General features: G+C 47.0%; 1 protein-coding gene across 1 annotated transcript in view; it reads right to left on the bottom strand.

Annotated features, from left to right (window-relative positions):
- Nucleotides 1-11,661, bottom strand: part of LOC147119375 (uncharacterized) — a 28,034-nt gene extending 16,373 nt beyond the window's left edge. Inside the window, 1 exon segment of the mRNA XM_085984086.1 lies at nucleotides 10,764-11,661. Coding sequence (XP_085840212.1) covers nucleotides 10,764-11,465 — 702 coding nt within the window. The 5' untranslated portion in view covers nucleotides 11,466-11,661.
- Nucleotides 11,662-22,704: the final 11,043 nt, after the last annotated feature.

The following is a 22,704-nucleotide window of genomic DNA, read 5'->3' as shown; positions in this document are numbered from 1 at the left end:
CCCGCCCTCTTTATTCGCTAATCTCGCGCCGAACTGTAGGCCCATAGCGACCAAAAGTAGACGGTACAGTCTGGAAGACAGACACTTTATCAAGGCGGAAGTGGACAGACTCCTGCGGGAAGGCATTATTGAATGCAGTACCAGCCCGTGGCATGCCCAAGTAGTCATAGTTAAAAATAGCGAAAAGAAACGGATGGTAATTGACCACAGCCAGACTGTTAATATTTATACCCAGCTGGACGCCTACCCTTTACCCCGCATATCAGAAATGGTCAACCAGTTTGCGCAATACCGAGTCTTCTCGACTATCGACCTCAAATCCGCGTATCACCAGCTCCCCATTAGAACGGAGGACCGCCCATACACCGCCTTTGAGGCGAACGGACGCCTCTACCATTTTCTCAGAGTGCCCTTCGGGGTAACAAATGGGGTCTCGGTCTTCCAACGTGAGATGGACCGCATGGTTGACGAGAATAAACTACAAGCTACCTACCCCTATCTGGACAATGTCACTATCTGCGGGCACAACCAGCAAGACCACGATCTAAATCTTGCGAGATTTTTTGAAACTGCCCTAAAGCTGAATCTAACCTACAACGAAGACAAATGTGTCTTCAACACAACCCGTCTCTGTATCCTCGGCTGTGTGGTGGAAGATGGGGTAATTGGACCGGACCCTGACCAATTACGCCCCCTAAAGGAACTGCCCCTGCCACACAATCCCAAAGCTTTAAAAAGGTGCCTGGGATTTTTTTCGTATTATGCCCAATGGATGCCCAATTACTCTGATAAGGCCCGACCCCTCATTAAATTGACGTCCTTCCCACTATCAGCTGAAGCTCGGGAGGCTTTCACCAGTATTAAACAGGACATTGAAAGGGCTGCAGTGTGTGCAGTGGACGAATGCATTCCCTTTCAAGTCGAAAGCGATGTGTCAGACTTTGCCTTAGCTGCGACCCTCAATCAGGCTGGGAGACCTGTGGCCGCCTTCTCCCAAACCCTTCAGGGACCTGAAATCAGGCACTCTTCTGTCGAGAAGGAGGCACAGGCTATAGTGGAGGCAGTGCGGCACTGGAGACACTACCTAGCCGGCAAACGTTTCACCCTCACCGACCAGCGGTCGGTGGCTTTCATGTTTAATAACAAACAAAGGGGGAAAATCAAGAATGACAAAATACTCAGGTGGAGGATCGAACTATCCACGTTTGACTATGATATTATGTACAGGCCGGGAGCCCTTAATGAACCCCCAGATGCCCTATCGCGGGGAATGTGTGCCAGCATTCATACGGACAAATTACAGGGTCTCCACAACGACCTCTGTCACCCAGGGGTCACCCGACTATACCATTGTATAAAGTCCCGCAATCTGCCCCACTCCATCGAGGAGGTCAGGGCAATGACCAGAGCCTGCCGTATCTGTGCGGAATGCAAGCCTCGTTTCTACAGGCCTGACCATGCACACCTTATCAAAGCCACACGGCCATTCGAGCGCCTAAGTCTGGACTTCAAGGGACCCCTTCCCTCTGCCGACCGTAACGTATACTTCCCCAATATCATCGATGAATATTCCTGCTTCCCCTTCGCCATTCCCTGCCCAGACATGACCAGTGCCACGGTCATCAAGTGTCTCGGTAATCTATTCTGCATGTTTGGCATGCCGAACTACATACACAGCGTTAGGGGACGTCATTTATGAGTGACGAACTGCGCCAGTTCTTGCTCTCAAAGGGGCTAGCCACTAGCAGAACCACTAGCTACAACCCCCGGGGTAATGGGCAAGTGGAAAGGGAGAATGCTACTGTTTGGAAGGCTGTCACGTTAGCCTTAAAGTCAAAAGGCCTTCTGACCTCCCGCTGGCAGGAAGTCCTCCCAGACGTGCTCCACTCCATAAGGTCTCTGTTATGTACAGCCACTAACGCTACCCCTGGAAATCCACCTCGGGCATATCTCTACCCGCGTGGCTGACGTCTCCAGGGACAGTACTATTGCGGAAGCACGTGAGAGGCCATAAAACGGACCCCCTTGTGGAAAATGTACAGCTCCTCTATGCAAACCCTCAGTACGCCTATATCGAATACTCTGACGGGCGAGAGGACACTGTTTCCATAAAAGACCTCGCTCCCTCGGGGAGCGGAGAGAACGATGAGAGACTACCCGAGGAAGACCTACACCAAAAAGAGACAGGACGCCCAGAGGTATCAATACCCAACTTTAACCTGTAAGACACTGCAGATAACCTGGAAGACACTGCGGAGGCCCGGACAGCGGAGGAACCAGAATCCACTCCCCTAGAGGCACCCCAACCGGCTTTGCGCCGATCACTGAGAACCGCAAAACCTCCTGACAGACTCACTTATACCAACTTTTAAGAAACATCACCCCGATGGACTAAATCTAAAGAAGGGGTGAATGTAATGAAATCTGTATTCGTTCTTGCCTGTATTCGTTTTGCACTCATGTATATTACCCTCCCCCACATGGTGTATAGTTTCACTTCCTCTTTCCTGACTAACCTGGAAGGTTCCAGGTCTTGGCTCTTGGCTCCGCCCCTGATTTCTCTTACATAAAGATCCCAGGATCTGTATGACTCATTCCTGTGAGCCAGTCAGTGTGTTGAGATGTTAGCTCTGATCTTAGTGATTAAAAGCCAACTTGTTAAAGTCTATAACTTCTAGTTTTGTGGTTATTGAAGGCACATCATCAACCCTCCTGACACACCAGTGAGTTCACACTGATAGACCTTTCAAATGGTCTGACTGTGAGAAGAGCTTTAAAAGCACAAAGGATCTGTTGACACACTGGGGAGAGGCCGTTTACCTGCTCCATGTGTGGGAAGGGATTCACTCAGTCATCCCACCTTCTGACACATCAACTTGGTCACTCTGATAACAAACCTTTTAATTGTTCTGACTGAGAAGTGCTTTAAAAGTAAAAAGGATTTATTGATACACCGACACACCCACACTGGGGAGAAGCCGTTCACTTGCTCCGTGTGTGGGAAGGGATTCACTTGTTCGTCCCACCTTCTGACACACCAACTTGTTCACTCTGATAAGAGACCGTTTCAATGTTCTGACTGTGAGAAGAGCTTTAAAAGCAAACAGCACCTGCTGAAACACCAACACACTCTCACTGGGGAGAGGCCGTTCATCTGCTCCATGTGTGGGAAGGGATTCACCCGATCATCCCACCTGTTGAGACACCAGCGATTTCACACTGGGGAGAGGCCATTCATGTGCACTGGGTGCGGGAAGGGATTCACTGATTTATCCGACCTTCTGACACACCAGCGAGTTCACACCGGGGAGAGACCGTTCACCTGCTCTGTGTGTGGGAAGGGATTGCCTCAGTCATCCCACCTCACCGAACACTGACATGTTCACACTGATGAGAGACCTTTTGAATGTTCTGACTGAGAAGAGTTTTAAAAGCACAAGTGGTCTGCTGAAACACCAACGCACTCACACTGGGGAGAGGCCGTTCACCTGCTCTGTTTGTGGGAAGAGATTTACTGATTCATCCTACCTGCTGACACACTAGCGAGTTCACACCGGGGAGGGACCGTTCACCTGCTCCGTGTGTGGGAAGGGATTCACTCAGTCATCCTCCTTACTGAGACACCAGCGAGTTCACAACCGACTGCAGAGGTTTGATTCTGCTGTTATTGCTACTGTTAATCACATCCAGGACTGAACCATGTTCATTTTGACAGTTGGGGTTTGTTTCTGCTGATGTTTATAACCCTATAACTGGACTGGAGATTAATATTCTGCATAATTGTCAAATAAATCAGCTTTGTTTCAAATACACTTTTTGTGTCGAGTCTGTGCTGACTCCATGATAAGCGGAGACTAATTGATGTCGTGTTGCTGACTGCTCCATTTTTGGGCCATTTCTCCTTTCTTACTCCGAATTATTTTGGTTCTGATCTAATTGGCCTCCTACCATCCTGGGAGTCCCATGATACAACGATAATGGAGTTGTTGACTAATCACAGTGATCAATCTCTATCATTGAGTCTACAACAGACCCAGACATGAGGTGAGGAAAACCCCAGTGGTGGAGAGCTTTAGGAGCCATCGGACAAAAGTCACCTCTTCCTCCCGAGCATTCTACACTGACCACATGTCATATCTCAAATTACTCTCTCACTGTGTCCCAAAATCTTATTCTGTGAATGAAATCGGTCCAATTTACATTGGAATGAATCAACACTAACTGCTTCCACTGTTTCCCTAGGGAGCCTGTCCCATAAATTGACCACTCACTCACTGAAATATTGTTTCCACAGATTGGATTTGTATTTACCCGCTTCAAGCGCAGGCCATGTCCTCTGGTTCTACTGTTCTGGACAGGGTGAAATAACTTGTCATGCTCTACATTATCCAGTCCCTTTAGAATCCTAAAAACAGCAATCCTATCACCTCTCCACCTTCTCTTTCCAGTGTGAACAGGCCCAGTTTACATAACCTGGAAATGTTGGCTCGATACTCAGTTAAATTCTGACACAAACCCTTTGATGCTTCTTAAATTGCATTAACCGACACTTCACAGAATCCTAGAATGATACAGCACAGAAGGAGGCCATTCGGCCCATCGTGCCTGTGCGGCTCTCTGAAAGATCCATCCAATTACAAAAGCAAAATACTGCGGCTGCTGGAAATCTGAAATAAAGAGAGAAAATGCTGGAAATCCTCAGCAGGTCAGGCAACGTCTGTGGAGAGAGAAACAGAGTTAACAGTTCAGGTCACTGACCTTCCGTCATAACCTTTCATCACGCATTATAATTTAATGTATTACTCACTCTGGTTTAAACTTATATTGTGGTTAATAACGGCAAACTCTGTTGTTTCTCCCGATCTGATTACAGTTTCCAACCAGTCGATTCAGTGGAATGTCCTACCAGTGTTGCCATGGCAACCTGTCTGCAGTGAAGCGCCTGTTTGACTTCCTGAAAGTGCAAAGTATCTGCGGACAGACCAACACACCCACACTGGGGAGAGGCCATTCACCTGCTCCGTGTGGGGGACGGGATTCAGTCTATCATCCAACCTGCTGACACACCAGCGAGTTCACAAGTGACTGCAGGGGTTGGATTCTGCTGCTATTGCTGCTGTTAATCACATCCAAGACTGAACCACGTTCATTCTGACAGTTGGGGTTTGTTTCAGCTGATGTTAGTAACCCCTATAACTGGGCTGCAGTTTAACCTGTATCAATGTCAAATAAATTAGCTTTGTTTCACACACACGCAGTGTGTCGGGTCCTTGATATCTCGACAATAAGACGAGCTGATTGAGGACTTGTTACAAACTGAGTGGAATCCACCTGAGAACTGAGTTCCCACAACTTGTTAAAAGATGGATCTACAAGATGTCCAAGTCTGACAGGACAGAAAATTCTATTGGGCCAGAAATTCCAGAACGGGGCTTGCAGCGCGTGCAAGCCCCGTATTTGCACTTACCCCGCGCTCCTGCCGATCAGCTCCAGGGACGCCTGCACTTCCAGAAACTGAAACAAGAATCCCGGGCCGCGTATGACGTCACGCCGCCCAGGAGTGCAGCCAGCGCGGACCCAGGAGTGTGCAGTGTAAGTGAGACACGCCCCTTGAGGTCTCAGTTTCACTGGACACGCCCCCAATGTTTCTGTCAAGCTGCTTTGCTTTTTTACATGCAAAGCAGCAGTTTAAATAGGTTTTTGGAAGTTTTTTCAAGATTTTGGTAACTTTTATAAAAAAATTTAAATGTTTACATTATTTTGAGTAATCTGAAGTAGTTTTAAAGAGAATTAAAGCAATTTAAAGACTTTTAAAAGCCATAAAAGAATTTTTTAAATTCCATTTATTTTTTTAGCAATGTCGTCGTCATACGTGTCTTCACACTGTTCCCTTTGGGGAACTGTATGAAGTGGTGGAAGGATTTATGGCCGTGATTAACGCTCATTCCGTGACCGTAACCATCTTTGAACCAGCCATTAGGGCGGTTAGTCCTATGGCGGGAGGGTTTTACGGGCTCCCACAAGCTATACAAGGAGGGGGGGCCACCCACACCCACGGACGCAAATATCCCACTGGATGTCAACCCAGAATTTAGAGCCGGAGCTCCGACTCCACTTGCCGGGACTGTCTGGAGTGGGGTTCGAAACCCTACCCTGATCTGGCCCAGCGGCGGGGATCCTACCGCTATGACAAACGGCCAATCCGATTAGCAACGTGAAATGGCAGCATAGGGCTCCAGTCACGGGGAGGGAAAAGGCGCAGGAAACGTATGGGTGTCACCTTTTGTGCGGAGTGGGCCTTTTGCGTAGCAGTAAGCATCCCCTCCGCTGGGCCAGAAGGAGTAGGGTTTTGAACCCCACTCCAGACAGTCCCGGCAAGTGGAGTCGGAGCTCCAACTTTAAATTCTGGGTGGACATCCAGCGGGATACTTGCGTCCGTGGGTGTTGGTGGCCCCCCCCCCCTCAGATGGGTTGTGGGAGCCCGTAAAACCCTCCCGCCATAGGACTAACCATCCTAATGGCTGGTTCAAAGATGGTTACGGTCACGGAATGAGCGTTAATCACGGCCATAAATCCTTCCACCACTTCATACAGTTCCCCAAAGGGAACAGTGTGAGGATACGTCCGATGATGACCTCTTGCGCAATGCACCTCCTTGGACCCTCAGTCGCAGATGCGAGGGGGCAAGTCGTGCAAGTGTTAGATTTTTTATTTTATTGACATGTAAAATGTTGGCCCAATAATTCCCTTCCAAATGCGCTAGTACGGTCGGGGTACTTACGCATCTGGCCGGATGAAATGCCGGTTTTCAGCATGCACAGTGCATGTGGGGAAAACCGGCATTTCCTGTCCTCTGAACGAAGGGGTTCAGAGGCAGAACGCGTGCGACTGCACATGCAGCGCGTGCGCAGTATAATTCGCCGCTTTCATTAATGCTTTCAGTGAGGTCCAGTCATTACAACTTACACATGAAAAAAGCATGGGTACAGTTGCTACAGAGGCTGCGGAGGAAGATATTTCTTATCGTGGAGCTTCTGAAAGTATGTATGTCTGTATATATTCCTTTGCGTGTTATGTATATATTCCTTTACTTATGTGTATGAATGTATTATTTAATTATGACTTTGAGAGAAAGTAACTTATTGGAAAATCATAATTAAAAACATACATTCATAGTAAAGGAATATAAAACATACATACATATACGTAAAGGAATATATGTGGACATACATACATAACTCATTCTCACATTCCATTCACACAGCCACAATTGCTTCTTCTACCTACCGTTCTGAAAACCCTTTTTTTTAATTAAAAAAAAAAAAAAAAATTTTAACTTTAAAACTTACTTAAAATTTCTTAAAATAACTTCCCTCCCTTTCCCAAACAAAAATATTGCATTTCAAAAGCTCCACGATAAAATATATCTTCCTCCGCAGCCAATGAACCACTTTACACTTGCTTTTTTTCAGTGTAACTTCTAAGGACTTAACCTCACGGATTTCATGAATGAAATCCACGAAGTTCACTGCGCAAGCGCTGCCTGTGCAGTCGCACGCGCTCGAGGTCTGGAAATGCCGGCGTTCCCCGCATGCGCTGTTCATGCTGAACGCCGGCATTTCCAACGGCCAGAAGCGTGAGTAAGCCGACCATATTCACGCTTCTGGCCTGGAATTTCTGGCCCATTATATCACAGTGTCCACTTCAACCATCCAGGGCAGTGAGCCACTGTAACATTGGATTTTAACCTATGGGAAATATTCTGATAATCTGTTATTGTCCAGGGCAAAGCAGCCTTGTTACTTTAACATAAATTTAATCAAACTCAATGGACAATCCGATCTCCAAAGGGAAACATCTCCTTAAAGTTGACGGTGTTGGCAGTTCTGCAGCTCATTTCTCAGTGTGAGCGTGTCAGAATGAAAAGCTTTAACAACAGCCGATGTTTCACAAAGGGAGACCTCACCAGACCAAAGGCCATTGGTGGAGTTTAATGGACTGTTTGTGTCACTGGGCTACAGGAGGCCATTTTTAACCGAAGGAAAACTGGTCACAGCAAACAGAGTTTAACAGACTGTCCTTGGTCCACTCGAACCCCCACCACGTGTCTCTCTCTCTCTCTCTCTCTCTCTCTCTTTATGGGCACTGCTGCAGTAATTGCTCCTCTGACCTTTCCTCTCTTGTCCCTCCTACACCCCTAATACATGGCCCAACACAATCTCCCTCCCCCGACATCCTCACTGTGCTGGAATCCACACCAGTCTCCCCATCTGCTCCTTGTTCTCTCCCTGGATCCGAAAACTACTGAACTCAGTCTTCCCCTCCTGAAGTCTACAGGCTCTAAAACTGAAGCTTGGTGTCCCTCAGTCCCGACTCCTTGATTTACCTCCCCTTCTCTCCTCCTCTTTCCCCCTTGGTTGTGTTCCACACTCTGGGCCTTGGGCCTTCCCCGGGGATTCTCCGTATGAACAGGTGGGATGTGTTTGGAGACAGGGTGTCCCGGCTCTCCACCTTTAAAGGGACAAGGAGACGACCAGCTGGGTTGAATGGCCCTGCTTTATGACATCACTGCAGTGCCTAACAACCAACCTCCCTGAGCCCTGCTCATTATGGGCTGGGCTTAGCTCCGTGCTGTTACAGGAAGGGAAACAGGAGCAGGATTCGTCCCGTGTGGAGCCCAGGATTAATGGGGAGAGGTACAGGATCAATTTATACCTTATTGAGTGAGAAATGTCATTGTCCGGACACTCCCTGTCCCTCAGTATCTGTGTTGGGGAGCGGCTGATGGGTTTACTCTGTATCTGGCCCGTGCTGTACCCGACTGGAGAGTGTTTGATGCTGACACTAGGGGCTCAGCTCCACGAGCACAACATTTAACCCAAAGATGATCTGATAAACCCATCAGCTTCTCCCCTGGACACAGGTCCTGAAGGACAGGGAGTGTCTCTGATATTTTGGTTGGTGTCGTTGATCAAGGTTAAACACCTCGCTCACATCTCCTCTCACCCCGCTTTGTTCTAATGAGAAGTACCCCAGTTTCTCTCGTCTCTCCTCCTGGGAAAGAGAAGTTCGCCTCAGTTAGAGACTCAAACAGGTGCTTCACTGCAGACAGGTCATCATGAGGAAACATTTCTTTACCCAGCGAGCTATTATGATCTGAAATGCATTGCCTGAAAGGGTGGAGGAAGCAGATTCAAGAGTAACTTTCAAGGGAAAATATTTACCGGGATATGGGGAAAGAGCAAGGGAGTGGGACTAATTGGATAGCTCTCCCAAAGAGCTGGCACAAGCATGATGGGCCGAATGGCCGCCTTTTGTGCTGTATCATTCTCTGATTCTCTGATAACTAAAGCCTCTCATCCGTGGTATAACCTCAGTGAATTTATTCTGCAGCCTCTCTCTGGCCCCGACATCCTTCCCAATGTAAGATGCCCAAAACTTATTCTAACTGCAGCCAAACCGATGGTTTTGTTTTCTACGCCCCATTTATAAAAAACCTCTTAACATTTTTAAACCACTTTATAAACTTATCCTCCAACTTTTAAAGATTTGTGTATCTGATCTCCTGTAGATTTTGCGCCTGCTCTCACTCGGAGGTTGAACTCCAAACCATCGTCAACACCTTCACTGGAACGTACAAGAGCATGGGCCTTACACTAAACATCCGTAAGGCAAAAGTCCTCTACCAATCTGCCCCCGCCACACAGTAATGCCCCCCGATTATCAAAATCCATGACAAGGCCTTGGACAACGTGGACCACTTTCCATACCTCAGGAGCCTACTGTCAACAAGGGCAGACATCGATGACGAAGTCCAACACCGCCTTCAGTGTGCCAGAGCAGCCTTTGGTCGCCTGAGGAAGAGAGTGTTTGAAGACCAGGACCTCAAACCCGGCACCAAGCTCATAGTCTACAGAGCCCTGCTGTATGCCTCAGAGACGTGGACCATGTACAACAGACACCTCAAAGCACTGGAGAGGTACCACCAACGCTGCCTCCGCAAGATCCTGCAAATCCATTGGCAGGATAGGCACACGAACGCCAGTGTTCTCGTTCAGGCCAACATCCCTAGCATATATCCTCTGGTTCTTGACCGTTCTGCCAATGGGAGTGGGGAACAAAACAGAGCAAAAAACACACCCTCACCTCCCACTTATCCGAACTCTCCCACTTAGCAAAACTCCAGCACCACTCAATGCACAAGGCACTCCGTGCACTGCACTAGCCCCCCCTTTTATACCCGGATTCTACTTCTGGTTTAAACTGCCCAAGAGTTTAAAAAACCCTTAAAAAATTAAACTTACTTCAAATAATTGACTTCTTAACACACAAAAATTCACAAAATACACTTAAATGATTTTTCTCCCACTTAGCAAAACTCCAGCACCACTCAATGCACCAGGTACTCTTATTTTTTTTGTTATGTTGATTGAAGGATAAATATTGGCCAGGACACCGGGGATAAATCGAAATAGTGCCATGGGATATTTTACATCCACCTGAGAGCGCAGACGGGGCCTCAGTTTAACATCTCCAGAATATTATCCAGAATATTAAATTCCAGCCCAGTTATAGGGGTTATTAACATCAGCAGAAACAAACCTCACCTGTCAGAATGAACACGGTTCAGTCCTGGATGTGATTAACAGCAGCAATAACAGAGAACCCAACCTCTGCAGTCACATGTGAACTCACTGGTGTCTCAGCAGGTTGGATGAATCAGTGAATCTCTTCCCACACACAGAGCAAGTGAGCGGCCTCTCCCCAGTGTGAACATGCTGGTGTTTCAGTAATTGGGATGAATGGGCGAATCCTTTCCCACACATGGAGCAGGTGAACGCCCTCTCCCCTGTGTGAACTCGCTGGTGTGTCAGCAGATCCTTTTTGCTTTTAAAGCACTTCTCGCAGTCAGAACATTTAAAAGGTCTCTCATCAGAGTGAACAAGTTGGTGTTTAGTAAGCTGGGATGACTGAGTGAATCCCTTCCCACACACGGAGCAGGTGAACGGCCTCTCCCCAGTGTGGGTGCGCTGGTGTACAGTGAGGTCAGATGATCGCCTGAACCCAGTCCCACAGTGAGAGCACCTGAACGGTCTCTCGTCAGTGTGAACACGTTGATGACACGTCAGTTCCCTGGAACTTTTATAGCACTTCGCACAGTCCGGGCATTTAAAAGGTCTCTTGTCAGTGTGAACTTGCTGGTGTTTCAGCAGGGCAGAGGAATGAGTGCATCCCTTCCCACACTCGGGGCAGGTGAACAGTGTCTCCCCGGTGTGACTGTGTCGATGAATTTCCAGCTCAAATGGGTAACTGAATCCCTTCCCACAGTCCCCACATTTACACGGTTTCTCCCCAGTGTGACTGCGCTTGTGTCTCGACAGGCCAGATGATCGACTGAAGCCTCGTCCACATTGAGAACACGTGTACGGTTTCTCCCCGCTGTGAACGGTGCTTTTTGCTTCCATGCTCAAATCTGATGATATTCAGGTCCCAATGAATCAAGTGACTCTGTCAGATCTTGATGTGATGTTTTGTTTGAGTTTCCCGTCTTCAAATCCTCCCCTTCTAATACCCTGTAAAATTAATTTAAAACAGGAAAAAGGGAGCATGAGAGAGAACACACAAAAACACAAAGGCAGGTTGTGAAATTGAGCTCAATGAATCTGGTCATTTGTGGGGTCAGCACCAGAAAAAAGTGACCATGAAAGCTGCCAGATTGTCGTAAAATCCCAACTGGTTCACTGATGTCCTTCAGGGAAGGGAACCTGCCACCTGGTCTGGGCCTACACACGACTCTGGCCTCTATGGGAGGAGAGAGAGAGAGAGGTGGGCGTGGGAGGGGTCAAAGGAGAGAGACTATACATCTGCAGCTTGACAACAACTTTGACAAAAACTCCCAAACCCGCGACCTACAGTTTGTAGAAGGACAAGGGAAGCAGGTACATGGGAACACAATCACCACCAAGTTCCCCTCCAAGTCACTCACCATCCTGACTTGGACAAATATCACCGTTCATTGCTGAGTCAAAATCTGGTAACACCTGGCATTGTGGAAGTATCTTCACCACACGGACTGCAGCGGTTCAAGAAGAAGGCCCACCATCACCTTCTCAACGGGACACTGGGGATTGGCAATATATGCTGGCCTTGCTAGCGATGCCCATATCCCAAGAATTAATTTTTAAATTCTGTATGTAAAACGGATTAAAAGCCTTTACAGAAATAATTGTTCCTAAAACAATACTCTTTTACACTGCGCGAACAGTGTCTGCTTAGCAATCTAATCTCCCCCAGAATCCACCTCCCTTGACAGTCTCACATTGGAAATTGTTGGGTCCTCCGGGGCTCAGAAGTACTGGGTGTTAAACCCAGCAGCTTCTCCTCCATCTCCACTCCAGCTCAAACTGAAGCAACAAAAAGACCTACACAGGCGGCCAGGAACGGACTTCCGTCAGCCTGCAATAAAACTCTTCCCGACAGCCGCTGACTAATGGCGGCCGCAGCACCCACAATTCCCCGCACCCCAGAAACCGCTCTGATTCTGATTGAGTTTTTTGATGAGGTAACAGAGGGTTGATGAGGGCAATGCGCTTAATGTGGTGTACATGGATTTCCAAAAGGCGTTTGACAAAGTGCCACATAATAGGCTTGCCAGCAAAGTTGAAGCCCATGGAATAAAAGGGACAGTGGCAGCATGGATACGAAATTGGCTAAGTGACAGAAAACAGAGAGTAGTGGTGAACGGTTGTTTTTCGGACTGGAGGAAGGTACACAGTGGTGTTCCCCAGGGGTCGGTACTAGGACCACTGCTTTACTTGATATATATTAATGGCCCAGAAATTCCAGAACGGGGCTTGCAGCGCGTGCAAGCCCCGTATTTGCACTTACCCCGCGCTCGTGCCGATCAGCTTCTGGGACGCCTGAACTTGCAGAAATAGAAAGCACATTCCCGGGCAGCGTATGACGTCACGCCGCCCAGGAGTGCAGCCAGCGCGAAGCCAGGAGCGTGCAGTGTAAGTGAGACATGCCCCTTGAGGTCTCAGTTTCACTGGACATGCCCCCAATGTTTCTGTCAAGCTGCTAAGGATTTTTACATGCAAAGCAGCAGTTTAAATAGGTTTTTGGAAGTTTTTTGAAGATTTTGGTAACTTTTATAAACTTTTTAAAATGTTTACATTATTTTGAGTAATCTGAAGTAGTTTTAAAGAGAATTAAAGCAATTTAAAGACTTTTAAAAGCCCTAAAAGAATTTTTTTAATTCCATTTATTTATTTAGCAATGTCGTCGTCATACGTGTCTTCACACTGTTCCCTTTGGGGAACTGTATGAAGTGGTGGAAGGATTTATGGCCATGATTAACGCTCATTCCGTGACCGTAACCATCTTTGAACCAGCCATTAGGGCGGTTAGTCCTATGGCGGGAGGGTTTTACGGGCTCCCACAAGCTATACAAGGAGGGGGGGCCACCCACACCCACGGACGCAAATATCCCACTGGATGTCAACCCAGAATTTAGAGCCGGAGCTCCGACTCCACTTGCCGGGACTGTCTGGAGCGGGGTTCGAAACCCTACCCTGATCTGGCCCAGCGGCGGGGATCCTACCGCTATGACAAAGGCCCAATCCAATTAGCAACGTGAAATGGCAGCATAGGGCTCCAGTCACGGGGAGGGAAAAGGCGCAGGAAACGTATGGGTGTCACCTTTTGTGCGGAGTGGGCCTTTTGCGTAGCAGTAAGCATCCCCGCCGCTGGGCCAGAAGGAGTAGGGTTTTGAACCCCACTCCAGACAGTCCCGGCAAGTGGAGTCGGAGCTCCAACTTTAAATTCTGGGTGGACATCCAGCGGGATACTTGCGTCCGTGGGTGTTGGTGGCCCCCCCCCCTCAGATGGGTTGTGGTAGCCCGTAAAACCCTCCCGCCATAGGACTAACCACCCTAATGGCTGGTTCAAAGATGGTTACGGTCACGGAATGAGCGTTAATCACGGCCATAAATCCTTCCACCACTTCATACAGTTCCCCAAAGGGAACAGTGTGAGGATACGTACGATGATGACCTCTTGCGCAATGCACCTCCTTGGGCCCTCAGTCGCAGATGCGAGGGGGCAAGTCGTGCAATTGTTAATTTTTTTATTTTATTGACATGTAAAATGTTGGCCCAGTAATTCCCTTCCAAATGTGCTAGTACGGTCGGGGTACTTACGCATCTGGCCGGATGAAATGCCGGTTTTCAGCATTCACAGTGCATGTGGGGAAAACCGGCATTTCCTGTCCTCTGAACGAAGGGGTTCAGAGGCAGAACGCGTGCGACTGCACAGGCAGCGCGTGCGCAGTATAATTCGCCGCTTTCATTAATGCTTTCAGTGAGGTCCAGTCATTACAACTTACACATGAAAAAAGCATGGGTACAGTTGCTCCACAGGCTGCAGAGGAAGATATTTCTTATCGTGGAGCTTCTGAAAGTATGTATGTCTGTATATATTCCTTTGCGTGTTATGTATATATTCCTTTATTTATGTGTATGAATGTATTATTTAATTATGACTTTCAGAGAAAGTAACTTATTGGAAAATCATAATTAAAAACATACATTCATACACATTAGTAAAGGAATATAAAACATACATACATATACGTAAAGGAATATATGTGGACATACATACATAACTCATTCTCACATTCCATTCACACAGCCACAATTGCTCCTTCTACCTACCGTTCTGAAAACCCTTTTATATAAAAAAAAAAAAAAATTTAAACTTTAAAACTTACTTAAAATTTCTTAAAATAACTTCCCTCCCTTTCCCAAACAAAAATATTGCATTTCAAAAGCTCCACGATAAAATATATCTTCCTCCGCAGCCAATGAACAACTTTACACTTGCTTTTTTCACGTGTAACTTCTAAGGACTTACCCTCACGGATTTCATGAATGAAATCCACGAAGTTCACTGCGCAAGCGCTGCCTGTGCAGTCGCACGCGCTCAAGGTCTGGAAATGCCGGCGTTCCCCGCATGCACTGTTCATGCTGAACGCCGGCATTTCCAACGGCCAGAAGCGTGAGTAAGCCGACCGTACTCACGCTTCTGGCCTGGAATTTCTGGCCCAATGACTTAGACTTGGGTGTACAGGGCACAATTTCAAAATTTGCAGATGACACAAAACTTGGAAGTATAGTGAACAGTGGGGAGGATAGTGATAGACTTCAGGAAGACATAGACAGGCTGGTGGAATGGGCGGACACGTGGCAGATAAAATTTAACGCAGAAAAGTGCGATGTGATACATTTTGGTAGGAAGAACGAGGAGAGGTAATATAAACTAAAGGGTACAATTCTAAAGTGGGTCCATGAACAGAGAGAGCTGGGGGTATGTGTGCACAAATCGTTGAAGGTGGCAGGGCAGGTTGAGAAAGTGGTTAAAAAAGCATACGGGATCCTGGGCTTTATAAATAGAGGCATAGAGTCCAAAAGCAAGGAAGTTATGATGAACCTTTATAAAACACTGGTTCGGCCTCAACTGGAGTATTGTGTCCAATTCTGGGCACCGCACTTTATGAAGGATGTGAAGGCCTTAGAGATGGTGCAGAAAAGATTGACAAGAATGGTTCCAGGGATGAGGGACTTCAGTTACGTGGATAGACTGGAGAAGCTGGGGTTGTTCTCCTTAGAGCAGAGAAGGTTGGGAGGAGATTTGATAGAGGTGTTCAAAATCATGAGGGGTCTAGACAGAGTAGATAGAGAGAAACTGTTCCCATTGGCGGAAGGGTCGAGAACCAGAGGACACAGATTTAAGGGGATTGGCAGAAGAACCAAAGGCGACATGAGGAAAAACTTTTTTACACAGCGAGTGGTTAGGATCTAGAATGCACGGCCTGAAAGGGTGGTGGAGGCAGATTCAATCACAGCTTTCAAAAGGGAATTGGATAAGTACCTGAAGGAAAGAAATGTGCAGGGTTACGGGGAAAGGGCGGGGCAGTGGGACTCGCTGAAGTGGTCTTGCAGAGAGCCAGCACGGGCTCGACAGGCCGAATGGCCTCCTTCTGTGCTGTAACCATTCTATGATTCTATAAAATATTAGAAAGTTTGTTCCACAGAAGCACGGGGTTTATCTGCTTTTATTGATGAATTTAAAAAGTCTCTATTAAAACCTGAGCCAGTGTGTTGAGAAAAAGAGCCTTGTGTCCAATAAGGGGAATAAAGGCCCACAGCCTCCCCTGGCCCCGGGCCCTGAACAAGGGACTGGAGAAACTCGCTGCCCTGCAGATCAGACAATCAGCTGGCGCTAGTCCCGCCCCTCAGGCTCCCCGATTGGTTGGAGGACCCGCCGCCAGCTCGCTCCTCCAGCCCCGCCCCGCTCGCTCCCTATTGGTCGGAAGCTCCCGTCAATCAGGCCGCGGGCCCGGGTCATGTGTCCCTGAGGATATCACGTGCGCCGTCCAACTGATGCCGCTCGGTCCGGAGTCTCGAGGACTCTCAGGTTTTTCTATTTCTCTTTATTCTCTCCCGATCCACCCCTCCCCCCACCCCGCGCGATTCTCCACCCAATTGGAGCGGAGAAAACCGACACCAAGGCCTTTCCCGGAATGCCCCGCGCCGACTCCGTCCGACAGGATCTGAGTGCGCAGGCGCAGCTCCGAGTGGGGGAGGGGGGTTCGTGTCCTCTGGGCATGCGCGGTTATTACCCTTGGTGACCGGGAGGGGTCGCTGTGTCGGACTCGTCCCAAACCGCCATCCCGCGTACGCATGAGCGGACTCTCGGCTGTCAATCAACCAACAGCCAGAAGAAGTCGCTGGTGAGGCCAGTGAAGAAAGAAATATTTGCATTTATATAGCGCCTTTCACCACCACCGGATGTCCCAAAGCACTTTATAGTCAATGAAGTACTTTTGAAGTGTAGTCACTGTTGTAGGAAACGTGGAAGTCAATAATCGCACAGCAAGCTCCCACAAACAGCAATGTGATAATGACCAGATAATCTATCTTTTTGTGATGTTAATTGAGGGATACACATTGGCTAGGACACCGGTGATAATTCCCCTGCTCTTTCCCACATTATAACAGTGGCTACACTCCAAAAGTACCTCATTGGCTGTAAAGCACTTCAAGACATCTGCTGTTCATGATGTATTGATTTCTTTGTGGGTTCAATGATGAGACATTTATGAAAGAGAATGTCTTTTAATCTAAAGCTTGTTCAACTCTTTATAACAGCATTTACAGGAGACATCATGTTAGGGATCCATCTAAAGCGAAAGCAAAACTAAACTGCTTGTCTCTGTCACATGCCCTCTACTGGTCAGGCATAAGTAATCAATACATGCAAACATGCTGGTAAGGCATCATAATCAAACAGGCAAATACCATCACTATTTGCTGATATCATTACATCTCCCTTTCTTAAAACAAAAGTATTTTACTTTTAACTAACAACATGTTTTCTTTGTATTAATCTGCATTTTAACTGTAACACTTAATGAACTTACATTATCAGTATCATGATCAAGGTTTTTTAACTTGCTTTGTGTGTTCACATGAAATATGTAAATACACTAGAACTTGAAGAAAGAATAAGATAACATTACTTCCTTCTATAACAATAGTCCTTAAATTTGCTCAATGAGTCTCTCAGGAGGCTTCATGCGTCTTGAGGATTTTCTGATTGATTGTCTTTGAATCTGAGTTGTTGCCTCAGATGATGTGTTCTCAGCTGTGTGATCGGGTTGTTCAACAGTATCAGTCTTTTGACTTGCTGTGGCTGGTCCCATGAGAAGATCTCGACGATTTCTTCTCAGAACAGCACCCTCATCCGTCTGAATGGTGTATGATCTTGGTTGAACTTCACTCAGGACAGTTCCCTTCTGAGTCCATATGTTTGTTTTGTCTTTGAACCTTACTTGGTCACCAGTGTGGAGTTCAGGTAGGTTTTGTGTTCCTCTGTCATAGTAGTACTTTTGCTTTTCTTTCTGTTCTTTGAACTTCCTCACTTTCTCCCCCTCTTTTGTTTTCAGGAGGTTCTCCGGGATGGGTAGGTTTGACCTTAGCCGACGTCCCATAAGGAGTTGGGCTGGTGACTTACCACACTCGAGCGGAGTTGTGTGGTATACAAGCATGCTCTGGTAGAAGTCAGTTCCACTGTCTTTTGCCTTGTACATCAGTCTTTTCACTGTCTGGACCGATTTTTCCACTAGTCCATTGGACTGTGGATAGTGAGGACTTGACGTTGTGTGGACAAAGTCCCACTCTTTGGCAAAGTGTCGGAAACTTGCATTGTAAAACTGGGGTCCGTTGTCTGTGAAGACCTCACTTGCCACGCCATGTCTGGAGAATATGGCTTTCATACATGTTATCACAGCATCTGCAGTGGTGGTGTACAGTCTACAAACCTCTGGATACATGGAGTAATAGTCTGTGACTACAAGATAGTCCTTCCCTTGACATACGAATAGGTCAGCGCCTACCTTCTGGTAAGGTCTGTCTGGCGCTGGGTGTGGCTTTAGTGGTTCTACTGGATTGCTTGCTCGATATTTCAGGCATATTGTGCAGTTTTACACCTCATTTGTCACATCTTGGTTGATTCGTGGCCAGTACATCACCTCTCGTGCTCTTTTCTTACACTTTTCGATTCCCAGATGTCCTCCATGGATCCTTTTTAGCATCTCTTTTCTCAGACTCTTTGGGATAACTATTTTACTTCCTTTGTAGATGCTGTCTTCGACCACTGATAGTTCTGCCCTGCAGTTCCAGTACTCTGCCATGTCAGGTGAGCAGTTTTGCTACATGTTGGGCCATCCATCCAAGATGCTTTTCCTCAGTCGTCTCATTGTTTCATCTTTGTTTGTCTCAGTCTTTATGAGCTCCATTTTTGCATCTGCTATGGGCAGTGCACTTGTGATCATGTCCACGTAGGCGTTCACTTTTTCATCCATTTTGGTGTTTGCGGGCTCACTTGGGTCTACAGCTCTGGACAACATGTCTGCTGTGTACATCAGCTTACCCGGTGTGTACGCAACATTCAGTGTATAGCGTTGCAGCCTGATCATCATTCTTTGTATTCTAAGCGGACAGCTACTTAGTGGCTTTTGGAACAATGCAATCAAGGGCTTATGGTCAGTCTCTACACTGATTGCTTGTCCTGCCACAAACTGGTGAAATCTTTCACAGGCGTATGTGATGCTGAGCAGCTCCTTTTCTATTTGAGCATATCGCGTCTCCGCGTCTGTCATTGAGCGCGATGCATATGCAATAGGTTGCCAGTAGTCATATTTTTGCAGAAGAACGGCACCGAGCCCACGCTGTGATGCATCTGATGATATCTTGATGGGTCTCGCTGGGTCATAAAACCTCAGAACTGGTTCCTCTGTGAGCAGTTTCTTTAGATCGCTCCATTAACTTCTCATGCTCATGATTCCATTCCCATTCTATGTTCTTTTCAGTTAGTCTTCTCAGTGGCGCCATCTTTTCTGAGAGGTTGGATATGAATTTACCCATGTAGTTGATCATTCCATTAAACCTCTACATGTCCTTTTTGCATTGTGGCTTTGGCATATTCTCAATGGCGGACACCTTTCTGGGATCTGGTCTGATGCCCTCACCGCTAAGGATATCTCCCACGAATGTCAGTTCTGTCACCCCGAGCTGGCATTTCTCTCTAGTCAGCTTCAGGTTTGTTTTCCTTGTTGCTTCCAGCACTTTTTTCAGTCTCTCGTCATGCTCAGTTCTCGTGGTTCCCCATACTATGATGTCATCCATTGATGTATCAACTCCCTCCAGGTGCTCATAGATCATATGGATAGTTTTGTGATACACTTCAGGAGCTGAGGCAATGCCAAATGGTAACCTTAGGAATCTGTATCTGCCAAATGGACTGTTGAACGTGCACAGTCTTGAACTTGCTTCGTCCAATTTCATCTGCCAAAATCCTGATGATGCATCTAACTTGCTGAAATACTTTGCATTTGCAAACTGTGCCATGATTTCCTCACGTGTAGGAAGCTTGAAGTGCTCTCTCTTTATTGCTCTGTTTAGATCTCTTGGATCCAGGCAAATTCTGAGCTTTCCATTCTTTTTGTCCACAACGACGAGGGAACTCACCCACTCAGTTGGCTCATCTATCTTCCGAATCACGTTCAGGCTTTCCATCCTGTCCAACTCTGCCTTCAGTTGCTTTTGAAGAGCAAACGGAACTTTTCTGCATGGATGTATGACCGTTGGCATACTTTTATCTACTCTGATCATGTGTTCTCCTGGCAGGCAGCCTAGACCCTTAAATAGGTCGTTGTACTCTTTCATGAGTTCATCATAGACTGTCTCTCCTTCGCTTTCCACAACGAGGACTCTACCAGGTTCAGTCTCTCACAGGCTTTTAAACCTAGTATGGCTTGCACATCCTTTGGCACCACGATTAATGCTAGCGTGTGCTCTCTGTCCTTGTGTGTTACTTTGACAATGCATCTTCCTTTCACTGGTATATCAGTACCTGAGTATCCTGTCACTTTCACTTTTATTCCATGTATCTTTGGTCTGGGTCTAATTTTCTTAAAATCAGTCTCTGATATCACATTAACTTGTGCTCCAGTATCCAATTTAAATGGAATGTGTATGTCATTCACTTTTAGTGTCAACATCCAGTCTCTTTTTTCTTCTTTGTTTTCAGACACAACATCTACATTGAACTCTTCTATCTCGCTTTCATCTACTGCATGGACCTTGCTTTGTTGCGCTTGGATCTTGCAGCAACGGGCATAATGGTTGTTCTTGTTGCAGCTATTGCATGTTTTACCATATGCTGGACACTTCCTTGGTGGATGCTGTGTACCGCATCGACTACATGACTTTCGATTGTCCCTTTCATTTTCGTTCGCTGGCCACGCCTCTTTTTTCACATTGGCGCTCTTTTTGTTAAACGGTTTGTGTCCGTTCTTACTCACTGCATCCACGTTGCAGCTACTGTCACTGAACAGCTCCTTTGCCTGCGACTTCACAGTCTCTGCAGCCCTACACAGTGCTATGGCTTTTCCCAGGTCTAGATCTTGCTCTCTTAGCAGTCTTTCCCTTAGACCATTATCTGGAATACCACACACCAGTCTGTCTTTTATCAGCGAGTCTGTCAGTCCACCAAATTCACATGTTTTGCTTCGGTTTCTCAGTTCAGTCACATACTGATCAATAGTCTCTCCCATTTTCTGTACACGTGAAAAATCTGTGCCTCTCAAACGTCATGTTACGTTTAGGTATGCAGTAGGCCTCAAACTGTTCCATTATTTTATCTAGCTTCATTTTGTCTCCATCAGCAGCGAATGTGAAGTTATTATACACCTCCAGCGCTTCATCACCCACGACATGTAAGAACACTGACGATTTCTTTTTATCGCTTTTCTTGTCGGCTCCGATTGCCGCTAAATACAACCCCACACGTTGTTTGAATCTCCTCCAATTTTCAGCCACATTACCTGTCAACTGAAGCTTCGCCGGTGAGTGTAATCCTTCCATTTTTTCACTTCGTTAGCTATTCTCCAATGGTAAGTAACGATGTTCTGTTTTGGCTTGCTAATATGTGGAGAGCTGATTTAACTTCAGATTTTCCTCTTCATCTCTTTCAATCACTTCTGACACCATGTATTGATTTCTTTGTGGGTTCAATGACGAGACATTTATGAAAGAGAATGTCTTTTAATCTAAAGCTTGTTCAACTCTTTATAACAGCATTTACAGGAGACATCATGTTAGGGATCCATCTAAAGCGAAAGCAAAACTAAACTGCTTGTCTCTGTCACATGCCCTCTGCTGGTCAGGCATAAGTAATCAATACATGCAAACATGCTGGTAAGGCATCATAATCAAACCGGCAAATACCATCACTATTTGCTGATATCATTACACATGAAAGCACTGTATAAATGCAAGTCTTTCTTTCTCGAAATAGTGTCATGGGATTTTATACATCCACCTAAACTGAGGCCCTGTCTGCTCTCTTAACGTCTCATCCAAAAAACGACACCTCCGACAGTGCAGCTCTCCCTCAGCACTGCACTGGAGTGTCAGCCTAGATTTTTGTGCTCAAGTCTCTGGAGTGGGATTTGAACCCACATCTTTCTGACTCAGAGGTGAGAGTGCTACCAACTGAGTCACTGGCTGACACTAAAGAACAAGCAGTTCTGGCGACAGGTCATCGACCTGAAACGTTAACTCTGGTTCTGTCTCCACAGATGCTGCCTGACCTGCTGAGTATTTCCAGCAGTTTCTGTTTTTATTAAAGAAATGAGGGAGTGATTGCTGACAGGAAGAATGTTGGGTCGTCCTGCGCATGCGCACCTCCCTGGCGGCTGAGGTGAAACACCGACTCGCCCCCACCTGAGCCGTGCACACGTACCAGATGTTGCGGCTCCGCATGCGCGCCCGATGTTCCAACCGCGGGGTTTTGTGCGCTGAGCATGCGTGTTGTGGACCGATCGGGACGGGCGATTGTGGAGCAGGAGGGAGAGCGCAGGGGCCATGAGGCGCATGCGCGGGACTCAGAGTCAACAGAGCGTTTTCTGGAGCATGGGGGCTTGTGGGTATTACAGCCGCCATTACTGCTGATCCTTTCAACCAACCTGTGCAGCAGCTGGGGCCTGAAAATCAGCTTCACTGCTCCTAGGGTCGGAAAGGGGAAAATTAAACAACAGTTTGCCTCTGATCCTTTTCTGATCTCTATTTACAGGGTTAT

This window comes from Somniosus microcephalus, chromosome 4, assembly GCF_052327205.1.
Source record: "Somniosus microcephalus isolate GS21.2 chromosome 4, FLI_Smic_1.0, whole genome shotgun sequence".
NCBI lineage: Eukaryota > Metazoa > Chordata > Chondrichthyes > Squaliformes > Somniosidae > Somniosus > Somniosus microcephalus.
The sequence above is the reverse complement of the archived record's forward strand: the minus strand, read 5'-3'. Positions and strand labels throughout refer to the sequence as shown.